Source organism: Monodelphis domestica, chromosome 4 (genome assembly GCF_027887165.1).
Source record: "Monodelphis domestica isolate mMonDom1 chromosome 4, mMonDom1.pri, whole genome shotgun sequence".
Classification (NCBI taxonomy): domain Eukaryota; kingdom Metazoa; phylum Chordata; class Mammalia; order Didelphimorphia; family Didelphidae; genus Monodelphis; species Monodelphis domestica.
Genome location: NC_077230.1, coordinates 380047602 through 380064570, shown reverse-complemented (window position 1 = coordinate 380064570; position 16969 = coordinate 380047602). Strand labels below are relative to the sequence as shown.

Below are 16969 nucleotides of genomic sequence, written 5' to 3'. Positions count from 1 at the left end.
AAATAATTGTAGGCAATAATGGAAGAATGATCACTCTTTGCAGTTGACATGAGGGTTTATGTAAAAAAAGCTTAGAGAATCAACTAAAAACTAAAATAGTAATTTCAGTGAAATAGCATGATAAAATAAACCACAAAAACCATCAGTCTTTCTATGTATTACCAATAAAACCCAACAAAAAGAGATAAAGAAAATCCATTCCAGAATACATAAAACATTTGTGAATGTAGCTATTAATATAAAAAGGAATTAAATTAATACAACTCTAAAACAGTCCTTATAAAAATAAAAGCAAGCCTAAATAATCAGAAGGATTGCTCATAGGTTGTATTGATATAATTAAAATGACAATACAACCCAAGGCATTTACTTATGGTTCCATGCTACTCCCTGCTAAAAGATCACTTTTATTTCATTACAAATTTTTTTTTCGGATCACTTTCATAAAGAAAAAAGATAAGGGGAAAAAAAGTCTAGCCACTCTATTTCAAGAAATCTATAAATGAAAATGGGAGTGGGGAGGATACTAATTATCTGATTATCTCTTGAGAAAAATCACCAAAGGACAAGTCCTGGGAAATGTGATAGCCAAAATCCAATCTACAGCAAAGAAAAAAACAACAACTATATAAATATAAGACCTTCAAGAAGGCAGAAAGTTCAGGTACCAAGGAACATCAGTCCTAATGACATAATATCTGGCAATTTGTACTATAAATAAAAAGAAATCTTTGAATACAGTATTCCAAAAAGCAAAAGATACTACTAGCTTATAGCCAAGGAAAACATATCCAAAAAAGCCGAGTATAACCCTATAGAAGGGGAAATTAGTATCTTTAATGAAACAGAGAACTTTCAAGCATATTTGATGAAAAAAATCAGAACTTTTAGGAACTTGGAAATACAAACTCAATAGTCAAGAGAAATCTATAAAAGCAAGATTTTTTTAGCTGATTCAGCACTAATATTTTAGTAGGGAAAAGAAATAAATGTGCCTTTAAGAACGTTAATGTCTTCAAAGGGTTTTTAAGCAGATGAATAATAAAACCAGAGGACCCAGGGGTGGATTCTGTTTTAGGGTGAGAAAAGGAAGGGAGGGTCAAAGAAAAAAGGAAGAAGGGCAGAGGAACTTGCTGTTTCTTATAATTGAGTTTTGTGAAAAACAGAATATGTAAATCTAGAGGAAAGGGTGAGGGAAGTGGGATCACTATGAACTTCTCTGTTATCAGTGAACCAAAGAATGGCAGAACACATTGTACACACTGTATACGCTGCGCACACATGCACACTCCCAGAGTTTCTTGTAGACATCGATCAGTAAGCATGGATCAGGATTGGGGTGTGGAGGTTAAGAGGGGGATTCTATGGGGGTGAGAATAATCAAAAGCAAAACAAACTTCCTTATCCTGAAATAGGTGGAAGGACTAAAGGAGAAAAAAGAAATTTAAGGGGTGTCTCTCCACTGTGGAATGACTGAAAAAACTGCAGTATCTGATGTGATGGAATATTACTGTGCTGTAAGAAAGGCCAAGGTGGACAATTTCAGAGAATCCTGGGAAACAGGAAGGGATGGAGGAACAGAGGAAGCTGTGTAACTAAGCTCCCATCTACAACTCTTCCAAACACATCTGTAAAATGCACCAGTCCAAACTCTGATGGAGAAATTCAGAAAAAAAAGTCACAGGGAGTCTTTTGTCCTACTCAGGCCAATGTAGGGAGATGAAGAGGCCTACAGTTACTGGGGATGGGGTTGGGTCCAGAGCCCAGGGAGAGGCTGCATCCAAAGGCTAAAAGGAGATCCCAGGGGTACCCTAAATCCATTCCAGGGCCCTGCCACATAGTTCAGAAATCCAGAGCAGAGTGAAAATGGAACCTGTGCACACTGGCAGTCACAATGGCATTGTCTTTCCCAGGTAGAGAGGCCCTGAACAGTGTGGACAGTGAGCCATATCAGCTCAGCCCCTAAGCTCATAGCAGAATCTCCCATCTAACATCTAGCCCAGTTGGTAACCAATAACCAAAGCAGGAGACCAAGACCAAAGGGGAAGCTTAAAATTCTGCCCCTCTGAACTACCCAAGCTTACCTAACAGATACAAACCCAGGCCAGGAACTTGCAGGGCTTAGAGCCCTGCAGGGGCAGGGGCAGCAAACAGACTTTATTTACCCTGACTCAGACCACTTTGGGAGCACTGAAAACTTGCAGCTTCCCAAACTATCTCTGAGGTCCTGCAACACTCAATAGCCTAAGTAGCAACAGCATCAGCCCAGACCTTCCCTCCAGAAGTGCCACAGAGCCCAACCCTGACACAGCTCCTCCTAAGTCAGGAAGGAGACTAGAAAAATGAGCAAACAAAAAAAGCTATTCTGTGTTGAGTTATTATGGTGGTAGAGATACTCAAGACACAAAAGAGAAAAGAAAAACTCTAAAATAAGAGAAAAACACATCAAGAATGTGTTTTTATAAATGGAATGAGAACACTAGAAGAAAAAATTGGAAACGAAATGAAAATCATTGAAGAAAGAATTAGAAAGAGAATTAACAGCTTGGCACAAGAGGTTCAAAACTTTGTGGAAGCAACAAACTCCCTGAAAATGTGAATGGATCATATGGAAGCCAATGACTTCATAAGGTAACAAGGAATGTTAAAAACAAAATCAAAAAGGCTGAGAAAATGTAAAATGTAAAATATTGAATTAGCAAAAACAAACTGGCCTGGAAAACATCAAAAAGAAAAAAAATTAAATCCAATGATTATCTATACCATGACTGAAAAAAAAAAGTCTAGACATCCTAGTTCATGAAATCTTAAAAGAAAATGAAAGGATATCTTAGAACCAGAGGGCAAAGTGGAACTTGAAAAAGTCTACCAATCACCTGAAAAAACCCTCCAAATGAAGACTCCTAGGAACATCACAGTCAAAATCTAGAGATCTGGATTTTTTTTAAAAATCCTATAAGCAGGCAGAAAAGAATTGGAGTACCAAGGAACCATAGTCAGGATCACACATAATCTAGCAGCCACATAAGGTAGATGAGAAGATGAAATACAGTATTCCAGAAGGGAAAGAAGATGGGCTAATGTAAAAAAGTAACCTTTACCTAGAAAAACTTGAATATATAATCCTAAAATATAAAAAATAGATATTGAATGAAATAAAGCACTAGTAAGCATTTGTGGTAGGAAGACAAAAGCTGCAAAGGAACTTTGAAGGTAAACACAGGAGTGAAGAGAAACTAAAAAAAGCAACAAGAATGAAAAATTATAAAGGACTAAAAAAGGAAAAATGGCATTTAAATATGGGGAAATGACCCATGTATCATCATCATGAATGTTCATAGAGGGAGTTCAATTTGACAAGGCCTGGGTAGTGTTTCAGTTACATCTCAAGAATGGAAACAAAGGGGAAGAGCAATACACTAGGCAGGCAGGAAGGAAAGGGATGATTATCTCATATAAGCATCTTTATAAACAAGCAAAAGGGGGTAGAAGGAGTGGTTTACGCTTGAACCTCATTCTCCTCTGAATTGGTTAAAAGAAAGAAGAACATACAAATGAACATACTCGGTCTATTTAACCAAAGAGGAAAATAGGAGAGAAAGGGTAAAGAGGAATTAGAAAATAGACTGAGAGGAATTAGAAAATAGACTGAGGGGATGAGTCCTCAGCAAAACAAATTCTAAGGCTGTATAAAAATACTGATAGCTCTTTTACAGGTGACAAAGAATGGGAATTTGAGGGTGTGCTCATCCATTAGGAATGGCTGGACAAGTGATGGTATATGAATTGATGGAATGCTAGTGTGCTGAGCTCTTACAAGCATAATGACCACTCAGGATTCCAGAGGATGAACGAAGATGCCTGCTACCCACCTGCTGATAGAGAAGTGAAGGACTGAGTGCAGAATGACATATCTTTTTGGACAAGGCCAATGGAGAAATTTGTTTTGATTGACTACAAATGCTTGTAATGGGTTTTTTTCTTATGTTCTCAAATGAGGGGGAAAGAGGCTGGCCAGAGGGGGCTGAGGTACAAAGGATTTTGGTGATTAAAACGGTTGTTTGCTTTTTTGAAACCCTTACCTTCTGTCTTAGAATTGATGCTAAGTATAGGGTTCCCAGGCAGAAGAGAGTAAGGGCTAAACAACTGGGGTTAAGTGGTTTGCCCAGGGTCACACAGCTAGGAATGATCTGAGGTTAGATTTGAACCCAGGACCTCCTGTCTCCAGACCTGGCTCACATTAAAAAAAATTTTTAAAGGAAATATAAATTGATGTGGAATGAAGTGAGGCAAAATAGGAGAACAATTTATAGAGACAACATGGTAAAAAAAATTTTTGAGAGGTTTAAGGCTGATCAATGTAATAACTAATCAAATTTATGGTGGACTCTCTTAATAAAGCACATTACCTACTTTCAGATACACAGAAGATATGCTTCAAGTACAAAAAGAGACAGACTTTTTTGAGGGGTGAGGAAGGCTATTTGTGGTTTTTATTGTACTATTTGTTATAATGTTGGTTGGTTTGTTTTCCTCTATTTTTAATATGGAGCAAAAGATAGAATAATAGCAAAAATGATGTTTAAAAAAGGCCATTGAAACATTTGTTTAAATGCACAGAGTATTCAAATCTGGCCTCAGACACTTACTTCCTAACTGTGTGACCCTGGGCAAGTCCCTTAACCCCCATTGTCTAGCCCTTACCACTCTTCTGCCTTAGAATCAATATACAGTATTAATTCTAAGACAGAAGGTAAGGGCTTAAAAAATAAACAAATAAATAAATGCACAGAGGAGAAAGCAATTCAGAAGGAAATACAAACAGGATAATTTTGAAAGTATGGTATGAAATTTTATATCTCTCTATCTATATATGTAAATATTTTTAAAGCAAGCAGTATAAAACAAAGATTCATGGTTTTATACACAATCCTCTGTGTATTTTGTTGTGTATGTGGAAGTGCTCACCATTTTTGGCTTTTAGCTCATAATTTTAAAAGTAAAAAAAACCCAACCCAATCCTTCTGAGATTCTACCTTGACATCATCAGATTGACAAAGATGACCAAAAAAGGAGAAATGACAGTTGTCAGAGCAGCACTGGGAGGACAGGAGTACAAAGGAACTGCTGTGGATCTGTGAGATCTAAACTTTCTGGAACGCACTTTGGAACTACATCCAAAAAATACTTCATCTATGAATACCCTTTGACCCAGTGATCCCAGGACTAGGTCCATTTTCTGCAGAAGAAAATCCATGCAGAAAAGGATTTAGAGCAGCATTTTTTTGTTGGAACAAAGAACTGGAAACAAAGTTGGTGTCCATCATTTGGGGATTAGCTAAACTAGTTATGGCATATGAATGTAACAGAATGTTACTGTTCTTTACAAAAATATGACAAAGGGCAAAATCAGAGAAACCTCCAAGGACTTGTATGAACTGATACAGAATGAAGTAAGTAGAATTGGAGCAATGTATATAATATAGCATTACAAAGCAAAATAACCATGAAAGACCTGAAGAACCCTGATTAATGCAATAATCAATCATGACTCCGGGAGATTAATTACAAATCATGTTTCCCATCTTTTGGTAAAGTGTTAATGGTCTCATGGGTGCAGGATGATGCTTATATTTTCAGACACAGAAAATATGTAAATTTGTTTTGAATGATTACATTTAGTTGTTCCAAGGGAAGGTTTTTATTTGGGGTAAAGAAAGTGTGGGGAAAGGATAATTATAGTGATCCTTTTTTAAAAAAGAAAATAAGCAAATTAATAATTAAAAAATAAATAAATAGTAGAGGGACAGCTGAATGGCTCAATAGATAGAGAGCCAGGACTGGAGGTTCAAATCTGACCTCAGACATTTCCTAGCTGTGTGACCCTGGGCAAGTCACTTAATCCCCATTGCCCAGCCCTTACCACTCTTCTGCCTTGGAACCAATACACAGTGCTGATTCTAAGACAGAAAGTAAGGGTTTAATAAACAGAAGAATGCAGAGGGAAATTCAAAAAGAGGAACTATAGTAACTTTGAAACATATTTTTTAATCTATACACAGTAGAGATTCATAGTTTCCATTTGCAGTTTCTTTTCATTGTTTAGGGACAAATAGTTGCTATTTGTCAAATTCATAATAATAAAAAAGAATTATTTTTAAGGTAAGGAAGAGAGTCCTGAGTATAAGGTCAAGACAGAGATGAAGAAAGAAAGGATGATAGCTGAGATAGGAAGGGGTTTTACAGAAGGAAAAGCAGATGAGAGATGAAAAACATGACATCAAGTAATATTGAAACAAAGCCATTTCCATACTGAAGAGTATGAAAGCAAAATAATGAAGCAATGTCACTGAATAATAAAACTGGAAGGGCTTCTAGAACACAGAGTATCAGAGGCAGCAGGGACCTTAGAGACCACGTAATGTCACCCCCTGGGAGGTACCTCACAATAGTAGAGCTGGGAGTTAGAATCTTGACTGTAAGAGCTGGGAGGGAGCTTAGAGACCACCAGATCCCAAGATAATGGGATTGTAGAGCTGGAAAGTGTCTTACTGATGAGGGGGTGCATCTTGCCAGAAGATACAAGGTCCCCCTGCTTGGAGCCAGGGAACTTTTGGCCTTCTTAAGGCTTGCCCAGAAGAAAGCTTCCCACTCCACTCTACCTGGCTTCCAGAGTTTCTTGAGGGTCCACTTTTCTGGCTCTAGGTCCGTCTCCATCTCCATTTCAATCTCTGATGGTTCTCCCACCCACTCCAGTCCATAGTCGTTCAGAAATCGCTAAGCAGGAAAAGGGGAAGGACACAGAGGGAGATGGCCATTAGCTAGGCTTCTTTCCCAAGAGACACCAAGAAGGGCAGGGGCAATGAAGGCTGTCGATATCAGGATTCAGTGAGTAGCAAGTTCATGGCAGAGTCAAGGCCACAGCTAAGAAGCCATGGCTTCTCTTCTTGTTTCCCTAAACATGGTAGTAGTAGAGGCAGACACCTTCATCTGTGAGGGAGGCACTGTGTGTGTGTTGTGATGGAAAGGATCCTGAAGTTGGAGCCAAAAGCCCTGGGGATTCAAGACTGACCCCTCCTAATTGTGTTATCTAGAGCAAGTTCCTTTACACTGAGCCTCAGTTTTCTCATGAGTAAAATGGAAATAACCACAATTGCTCTAACTAGAGCTTAAGATTACACAAGATAAAGGATGTGTTTCACACTGCAAGTCATAAAGTACTATGAAAATATGAGCCATTCTTATTAGTTGGAAAGGCACTTAGAGATCATCTATCCAGTCAAACCCTCTTTCTCATAGATAAGGAAACTGAGACTCAGCAAGGAAGAGATTTTTACTCCAAATTGTAAAACAAGTTAGATCTCCTGAAAGAGCTGAGAATCAGACCCAAGTCTGCTACCTCTGTGACTCAAGTTCCAGCACAGAAATGGGAAAGGCAAAGGGGACACCACATACCACTTTAGGACTGGATGTTGATGATGACCTCTGTTTTCCCAACCAACTCCTCTCCTTGAGGGAGGGGTATTTCCAGAAGCTATAGGACAAAAGTTTAAATGGAGGTCTGCTGCCTGGGCTCAAAGGGACACCAGGAAATGAGATGCAAAGAGGAAGGTGAAAGCTGTCATCCACAACAAGTTTGCTGATGTTGCAGCCTGGGCTGAGGTCAGGGGCTTTGTCTTCCCAGCTCTAAACTAGGTTTTAACTCTGCATTGGGCAATTGATTCTGGTTCATGATCTAGAGGAAGTGGAGGCGATCATTTTATGATAATGGCTCATCTTTATACATTACTGTAAACTTGGCAAAGTACAGCCTCACAACCTTGAAATGCAACTCAAACGCTGTCCCCAATTATTGACTTTTTTAAAACACTCAATGACTTGCCTGGGTCACCTAGGTTTGAAGTTTCGGAACTGAAATTTGAATTCAGACCTTCTGATTCTAAGACTCATGATATTTCCACTATAACACTCTGCCTCCTTTTATCTAAATTGTGGCCAGTGGAAAAGCCAGCATCTCCTCAGAGAGTTTCTGGAAAGGACGATGATAGCTATTATTTGCATAAGCTACAACACTGGGTGAAGGCAAATGAGTCTCCAAGTTGGGTGCTCTTTCATCGTTTCATAGGATTGAGACATAGAAGGGAACTTTGAGATCATTTAGTCCAGGGAACAAATAGGTAGCACAGTAGTTATAGTGCCAGGCCTAGAGTCGGGAGGACTCGGGTTCAAATTTGACCTTAGATACTTCCTAGCTATGTGACCCTGGGCAAGTCACTTAACTGCATTTGCCTAGTCCTTGCCACTCTTCTATCTTAGAACTGATACTAAGACAGAAAGTAAGGGTTTAAAAAAAGAGGAAGGAAGGCTGAGGAAAGAAGGAAGGAAAGGTAAGGAAGGAAGGAAAGTTGAGGAAGAAAAATCATTTAGTCCAACCTATCTATTTTACAGACAAAGAAATTGAGATTTCAGAGAAGTTACATAGTTAACATCAGAGCTAGGATGTGATTCCCATGCGGATGAGTGAGTGATGAGAAAGGTCTATTAGGAATGGTAGAAAGGTGGTAGCTCCAACAGAAGTGGGAAGGAGGCTTGGAAAATATCTCCATGGCCCCCGAGTTCCATTGCTTCCATGGCCACTGGGAGATGCCCCACAGCCTTCTCCTCAGTTGTGTTCAGGATCCCTTCCCCCTCCACGCCTTTATCGGTCTCACCTCCATCTCCTGGACCTGATTCTGAAGGCGCTGACACTTGGCTTCCAGTTCTTCTGTATGAATTGAAAGTCTTTGTTCTCCTGGAAAAGATAAAATGGGTTCAACAATCAAAGCAAAGATGCAGGATTCATGGTGCCCTCCCACCCCCAGGCCAACAAAGTTGTGCCTCAAGTGCTGCCTAAAGAGAAACCTTATAGAGGGTCAGCCATAACCTAGAATGAGATTTTGTACAAGCATCTTAAAACACCAGAATTCTACATTCCATTTCAAACCTAGGGGTAGATTAATCCTGCTAGTTTTTTAGTCTTTAAATTCTGCTAAACTGAGCAATTCATTCAGACAACACGTATTTATTAAATGATTACTATATGCCAAGCCCCAGGTTAGGTATAAAGTTCAGGTGAGACATGGACAATAAATCAATACATTGAGAGCAAGTAGGCTGTTCAGTGGATAAAGAGATAGTCCTGAAGACAGGAGGTCCTGGGTTCAAATTTGACCTCAGTCACTTAGTGGCCTGGACAAGTCACTTAACCCCCACTGCCTACCCTTACTGCTTTTCTGCCTTAGAATCAATACAGGATTTAAAAATATATAAATAAATGCACACAATTATAGAATACACAACATTGTGTGTGAAATGTATTGAGAGAGGTTGAGAGCAGAGATCTATCTATGGGAAGTACCATTTAGATTCAGTCTTAATGCGTGAAAAGGAATTCAACATACAAAGAGCAGACTGAAGGGCACTGGAGGCATAAGGAATATCATGGACAGGGCAAGGAGGCAGGAAATCACAGGGTAATTAATTCATAGATCCTGTTTGACCCGCATGACAAAGTCCCTGAAAAGCTTTAACATGAAATTCAGCTGGAAAGGTAGGGTGGTGCCAATTGTGAGGGTCTCAAATATAAGGCGAAGCAATTGAATGTTACTCAATAGGCACTAGGAGGCAGGAATGACTTAATCAGGTCTATACACAGAAAAGATTATTCTAAACAGTCAGAGCAGAACCTAGCAAATGGAGCCTTCCCCACTAAAGGGCAAGCTTCCTTCCTGACGCAGCCAGCAGCCCCAAATCTAGCCTTACTGTTCCTGGGCTGTTGCTGCCACTTCCTCTGGGGGATGGGCTATCCCAGCTCATAGCACACCTATAGTCAAACTATGCCCCCATCTCCTAATTCAATTTATCCCAAGGGCAGTCACTGTGAGTTATAGCCCATTTGGAAAAAAGAAGACTGAAATGGAGAGGGGAAAGAGTAGAGATGCGGATGGGAGGAAGCTGGTTGTAATCATCCTTAGGGGTGCACAAAATGTTTTCTACTTGGGTAAAAACAATTGAGTTGATGTGATAGAGGTAGAATTGTTAGGACTTAGTAACTGACTTCATATGAGAACTCGGGGAGAGGGAAGAGTCAAAGATAACCCCAGAGGTTCACACCTGGAAGATGGCGTAAATGGTAGAGCCAGAGACAGAAATGGTGAAGGCTGAAGTAGGGCCTGACTTGTGGGGGGAATAAGCTCGGTTTTGGACATGTTGAGTTTGAGGTGTTGAACACCTGTCATGCCCTGATGACAGATAGAAATGTGGGTTTGGAGCTCAGTACAAAGGGCAGGGCTGGAGATACTGATTTGGGAACCATTTGGAGAGAAGGGCCAGCCAAAGCCATGGGAGTAAATGGGACTGCCATGGGAAAGAACATAGAAAAGAAGAGAGCCTGAAAAGATTCTTTGGGGGGAACCAAGTGTAAAAGTTTAAGGGGTCAGGAAAGATATAAAAAAATCAATGAAAAAGAGGGCAGCTGAGTAGCTCAGTGGATTGAGAGCCAGGCCTAGAGATGGGAGGTCCTAGGTTCAAATCTGACCTCAGACACCTCCCAGCTGTGTGACCCTGGACAAGTCACTTGACACCCATTGCCTAGCCCTTACCACTCTTCTGCTTTGGAGCCAATACACAGTATTTGGAAGGTAAGGGTTTAAAAAAAAAATCAGTGAAAAAGAGAGAGGAAAAGTCGTTAGACAAAAGGAGCCTAAGGAGATCAGAGAGATGAGAAGAAGAGAACCAAGAGAGAATGGTGCCATGAAAACCCAAATTGGAGAGAACTAAGAGAAGGGGAAAGTCAAGAAGATGAAGACTGAGAAAAAGCATTCAGATATAACAGCTAAAAGGTTGTTGTTAATTAAGGCAGAGTAATTTGAGTAATTTGCCTTTAGAAGGTGAAAGAAATGGGCAGCTAGGTGGGCACTTCATTTGGGCAAGTCATCTGACCTTACTGTTCTTCTGCCTTGGAACTGACACTTGGTTCCAAGAGAGAAGGTTAGGGTTTAAAGAAAAAGAAAGAAAAAAGGTGTAGGGATATCTTTGCTGTGACCAGAGGAAGGAGGAAAGGATAGTCAAGAAAATTTTGAAGGGGCTAAAAGATCTCAGAGAAGTAGGCACCTGGATGATCTGATTTGTGCAGTGTCCTTTTCTCTCAGCACACTTGCCTGGTAACCTCATTAGCTCCTCTGGGATCAGTTATCATCTTTTATCTCTATGTAGATAATTCCTAGATCTATATATTTAGCCCGGATACCTCTCCTGAGCTCTAGGCCTGTAATGACAATTATTTATTGGCCACAAAGGTTTCTGAAGGCCAGGACTATTTCTTTCATTATAGTTTTTTTGTCCCCAGCACACAATAGGTTCATTTTTTTTTTAAACCTTTACCTTCTGTCTTAGGATCCATACAGAGTATCTATTCCAGGGCAGAAGAGTGGTAAAGACCAGACAGTTAGTTGCATTAACTGACTTGCCCAGGTTATACCCCACAAAAAAATTCTTAATAAATTCTTGATTGATTCAAAGAGGGGAAAAAAATCAGAACAGACATTATAGCAAATGAAATAAAGAGTTGAGAAAGGTAGAAAAATTGTCAAACAATAACAAAGGCTCAAAGTGATATAAATTTGTAGTGGATGAAGCAGCCACATTGATTCACAAGTTCCAGAGCAGAAGGAGAGAGCTCAAATAGTGCATATTATCCAAGGATTCCCAGGTCAAGAAGAGTTAAAGGTCAGGGAGGCAAGGAATTCTAGTGAAACATTCCAATGCTTGATGATGCATTAAATGGGTATTATAGTAAATAAGTAAATGGGCATCAAATTAAAAGTGAAGCCAAAGCAGAGGATTGGGTCTGGGAGAATAGAGATGGGTGGAGGGATTAAAGGTCATGATAAGGGTAAAGAGTAAATTGGTTTCATTCATGTGAATGAGAATGCGAAGAAAGGAAAGATAGAAGAGGGAGTTTGCATAGTTTGAAGGCTTAGCTCTGAGGCAATGCAGTTTGCAAAAATGTTGAGATGTGGGACCATGAATGTAGGATCATGCTGGTATGGAATTAAAATGGGGTGAAGGGGTCAGCGAAATGGGAGAATTAAGAGGCCAGTTGGCCAAAGACTTGTTAACATGCATACTGAAGTCCCAGGTTGTTGGGATGGAAAGACTAAACAGATACTAATATAATTGAGGGAATTGCAACAATGACCTGGATAGATGGCAACAATGAGGACAGAAAAAAAACATTACAAGGGGTAATTTTGGGGGACTCACTTCTTTTGTCCTATTCCCCATCATTACAAAGAGATTTGTGGATCTTAAAAAGAAATCATAATTTCTTCAGGCAGCTTTCCCACTCAGGCCCTTGAGGAAGCACAGTGAGTAGTCTAGTGACCTGCCCCTATTTCAAAGGACCTCTCTCTAACCACTGGCACTGTGCCTCTAGACTAATTCCTCAATGGTTAATATGCTCCCCACCCCCTTTACAGGGCCTCCCAAAAGTCTTAGTGCAGTTCTAATAACTTCTTAATAACTTCTAAAGTATAAATTCTGTAAACTTAGTTCTACCTCCAAATTGCAAATTTAATTATTTAAATTTCTTTTACACTTAGTTTTGTGAATTTCAAATAATGCATATTAAATCATAACCAGTCAGTACGTGACAACTTGGAGATGGCTCTTTTTCAGACTGGTAGACCCATACAGGACCTCCTCTTTTTTGGCTACCTGGGGGAACCTGATCTAGTTCCATTAGGCTTTTTCTTGTGGGGTAATGTCAAAACTGTGATGTCTGCATGAAAACCCCCTTCTTAGGATCTTCTTAAGGCTAGGATTTCAAATGTAACCATTTCAGTCACTGAGCCACAGCTGATAAAAGTGTCTACAGAGTTCAAAAATTAACTAGAATGATACATAGAACAAGAGAGCAGTTATCCTGAATTTTCATGATGTCGATATTTTGAAGCCTTAATCTTCTACAAATTGTTTTTCTAAGTATGTAGCATTGATGCATCTGAGCTAAAAATGGAAGTAAGCCTTGAGGGATACCCTGTATCCCTCCAGTCCCCAGGGAGACCTAGCCTCAGGCTGCCCATGTCCAGGGCTGTCTGCTCCTATATTTCTACCCACTTCGACCACCTGCTTCACATCTGCCCCATCCTCTCCACTGGGCCTCTAATGGAACTCGTCTGACTAAGAATCCTCTATAGGATATTCCCAACAGGGAGCCCCTTTGGCTTTAGGAATGCTCCAGGAAAAAACCTTTGCTGAGGAGTCTAATCTGCTTCCCCACAACCTCCTCCTGCTCCTCCCAGCTCTGCTCCATGGGGCCAAGCAGGCAGGTCTAATTAATCTCTTTGCTACCAGAAGGTCCATTGTTCCAGACTGTGTTTCAGGTTTGTGCATGCAGGCTCCCTTCCCACCCTGGGAGCCCCTCAAGGCAGGGATGATGGGTCTCTTCATCAGAACTATGAACCCTGGGACTGGGGTTTGAGTTTGGGCTGGGAAGGCAAGCTGGATCTGCCAGGACTCTGGCCAGAGGATTCTATTACCTTTGTCTATCTGCAGGTTTTTGAGTTTCGACTTGAGGTTTTTGATCCACTGGTCCTGCAGTACCAAGGCACCAACATCAGCCCAAGACCGGTTCCTGGCCCTTTGGAAGCTGGGAATGGTGCCTCTGGGAAGCCTCTTGTGATTCCTTCCCAGCCCACAAGTATAGAAACTGAGATTCCAGAATGAGTGGCAGAACAAAGCTGTTGGAACCCAGTTGCCATGGCTCTGGGTCACTGAAGCCCTGAATCCCAAACACCCTGGGAAGGGATACAGCAAAGGGAAGTGCCCATGCCTCCCACTGAGCTGCTGGACTGCCTGCCTCCCACAGGCTGGGGGCTTCCTGCAAGGCCTCATCCGGAACCCCCCATGGCCTGGCAGACAGCAGCTGGCTCAGTCTGGGCCCAATACCTTGACGTTGTTTTCTTCAGCCTGCATCTTCACCTTTTGTTCCAGTTCAGTTACCCTCTTCACCAAAGTGGAGATCAGGCCCATGTCATGAGGCAGGGACCCTGGCAAAAAATGACTTAAGGCCACGGCATGAAGAACTGAGGTGGGGGCCCATGTGTTTAGGAAATGAATGGACACATCCTCCCAACTCCACCAAGCTCCTAAGGCTTCTGATACCCCAACAGGGAGAATGTCCAGCTTTTGAATGACTCACCCGGAATCCACTGACCACCCTAAGAGTAACTTCCCCGCCCAAGCCCAATGACAGAAGATGCCCTTTGAATGCTCAGACCTGGAAATGAACCACTTATTGACTAAGACCTGATTTTCCCAGTCCCTGACTGACCTTCCAGTCCTTATCTAACCCCCTCCTCTCATACACCCCACTCCCATCCCCTTGACCTGACTCCTTCTATGGCCAGACCTTCAGTTTGTTGGTAACCCAAGCCCTATTCTCTCCTGAGAATCCTAAGCCTCCATATCACTATAGGGCCCATGATGGAATGACATTAACAATGTCTCTGGAATAGTGTGCATAGTGAGCAGGAGGGAAGAGGCAATGTGCAGCCAAGGAGCAGTAATCAGGTGGAAAGAACCCTGGGAACTGGGGAGCTCAGGCTGCATCTCCTGGACACCCCAGCTTTGCCTCAGGAGTATTCAGATTTAGCCATTATTCACTCCATTTCAGACCTACTTGGAAGCCTGAGTCTACTAAGAATAAAAGAACCTCAGCACTAAGGGGGCTTTGTAATTTACTACCAAAAAAATGTGAAGCAGGAATCCCCCTTTGCCATATATCTTAGACAAATAACTGCCAGGTTCCCTTAGGATGAGGAAAGGGGCCTACTCTACTTCTGACAGCCCTGTTTGGAAGAGGAAACTGCTTTAAAGAGAATCAGAGTGTCTCCTTGGTAATTCCAACCAATGGTCCCAGTTCTGCCACTTGAAGACAGACAGAATAAGGACTGATACTCTTTTCTAACATGACATTCTCCTCCCATCTCTGGAGTTTTCTTCTACACTTCAAACTTAGTAATAACAATTTATATTTCTATGGCACTGGAGGATTTATAATGTGCTTTCTTGAGAGGCAGATAGTGCTCATATTATTTTACCCAATTTACAAATGAGGAAACTGAGGCTCTGCTTGCACACAATGACATAACTAAGTAGAAGAGCAGGGACTTGAACTGGGGTCTCTGGACTCCAAATCTAGTGCCCTTTTCCTTATACTGTACTTCCTCATCTCCAATTCCTTTCAACCCACACTAATATGGCATGGTTTGAAGCCCACCCTGTTTGCCTCTCTCTAGAATAATGCCATTTGGTCAATCTCACCCCTAAAACACTACATCCATAATTCTTCAGGTGTTCTCTGACAAGGGCAGAAGACAGTAAGAAGTGCTATCAATTCCCTGATCCTTTCCCCTTTCTGAACTCTCCTAAGGAGGCTTCCTTGACTAGTTTCAGTCAAGATTTAATCAGGTACTTCTTTTTTCTCCAGCTTCCTCCAAGTTTTAGTAATCTGTACTTATCCCTCCATTCTTGAGACTCTATCTTGTCTCTGCCATCAGACAGGATGACTCTTTTTAATTCAGTCAGTAGCCAAATTTCATCAATTCTGCCCACCCAGCCACTTGCCCAGCAATCATGTAACCTCAGAATCTATCTCTTCCTGTCAGTTTCTACTCCAGTCACATTTGCTGAAGCTATGAGAGGCAGCAAGACACAGTAGATACAGAGTTGCCTTGATTTCAGGTCTTCCCTCTGCCACAAACAGGCCAATTGCTTAACATCCTGGTGGTCTAGGCAGTACTCAGAGAAATGTCACTTTGTAGTAGGAGAGGGAGTTCCTTTCATAGGAAGTGTCAAGGAAACCATGAATCCAGTCCTTAGCCCTTCCTGAGCTATAATAATAACCTTAAACTGATCTTCCTTTCTCCAGTCTCTTTTCTCCCAATCATCCTTCACACTTTTGCCCTTGTAATCTTCCTAATTCTGATTATACTACCCTCTGACTCAAAAGCCTGATGAAGGATAAATTCATGATCCTCCACAATCTAACCTGTCTCTCTTGACTTCCTATCTTCTCTATTTGCAAACCATTCTGCCCTTTCCCATATCTCTACCTTTATGCACACTTTTCCCTATACCTGAAATGGATCCCCTCCCTTCCCAAATCTCATATCCTCATTCCTTTCAAGGTTGAGCTCATGAATCACATCCTCCATAAAGCCTTCTCTGAAACTGCCCACATGGAGATGATTTCTCTGGCCTCAGATGTCTCATGGCATCCATGGTACCTCCATCTCTCCTTTATGCTTAACACTCCTTTGTAGCTTTCAGAAGCTTGGGGTGCTGCAGGGTTAAGAAGGGAGCACAAACATAGGGGTGGTACACTTACAGGGATAATTCTATCCCAAACTCTTGCCATTGTAGGGGAAATTGCAAAGGAGATTGATTGATTTTGATTCAGTGGGAGTAAGTAAGTGTATGTAAAGGTATTGGGAAGGAGTCAGAGGCCTAGTGTATGTGACATTAGGTGGCTGGGGGACAACTGAGGTGTGACAAATGTGGGAGAGGCAGAGATTTGGGGGAGGTGCTTAGAGAAGTGATGGATTGCTTAGGAATGCTGGGAATTCTGGTCCTTATCAGTATTCTAGGAATGGCCAGAGAGTAGAGAGTTAGAGGCCTCATTGAAGGGCTTGCTATGGAGTTATTTCCCCTATGGTCACAACCTGTGCCCAGCATAGTACCTTCCATGGAGTAATACCTAATAAAGGCTGAATAAATGGTTCAGGATCCAGCTGTGGCTGACCTTCTTGCATCCCCATACAACCCTTCAGTATCCCCTCTCTGTCTCAGATCTCCTACAGCCAAGCAACATGGCCCAGCACTCGTGATGTACCTAAAAAACACCTACAGCCAGAGGGAACACCAG

At 41.4% G+C, this 16969-nt stretch overlaps 1 protein-coding gene across 6 annotated transcripts in view; it reads right to left on the bottom strand.

Annotated features, from left to right (window-relative positions):
* UBXN11 (UBX domain protein 11) overlaps positions 1-16969 on the bottom strand; it is a 41017-nt gene that overhangs the window by 14184 nt on the left and 9864 nt on the right. For all 6 annotated transcript variants that reach the window (XM_007491358.3, XM_007491360.3, XM_016422104.2 and 3 more), the window contains 4 exons: positions 13990-14090; positions 13581-13635; positions 8712-8791; positions 6663-6777 (listed from right to left, as the gene is read on the bottom strand). In XM_007491358.3, coding sequence (XP_007491420.2) covers positions 6663-6777; positions 8712-8791; positions 13581-13635; positions 13990-14090 — 351 coding nt within the window. The remainder of the gene's footprint in view (positions 1-6662; positions 6778-8711; positions 8792-13580; positions 13636-13989; positions 14091-16969) is intronic.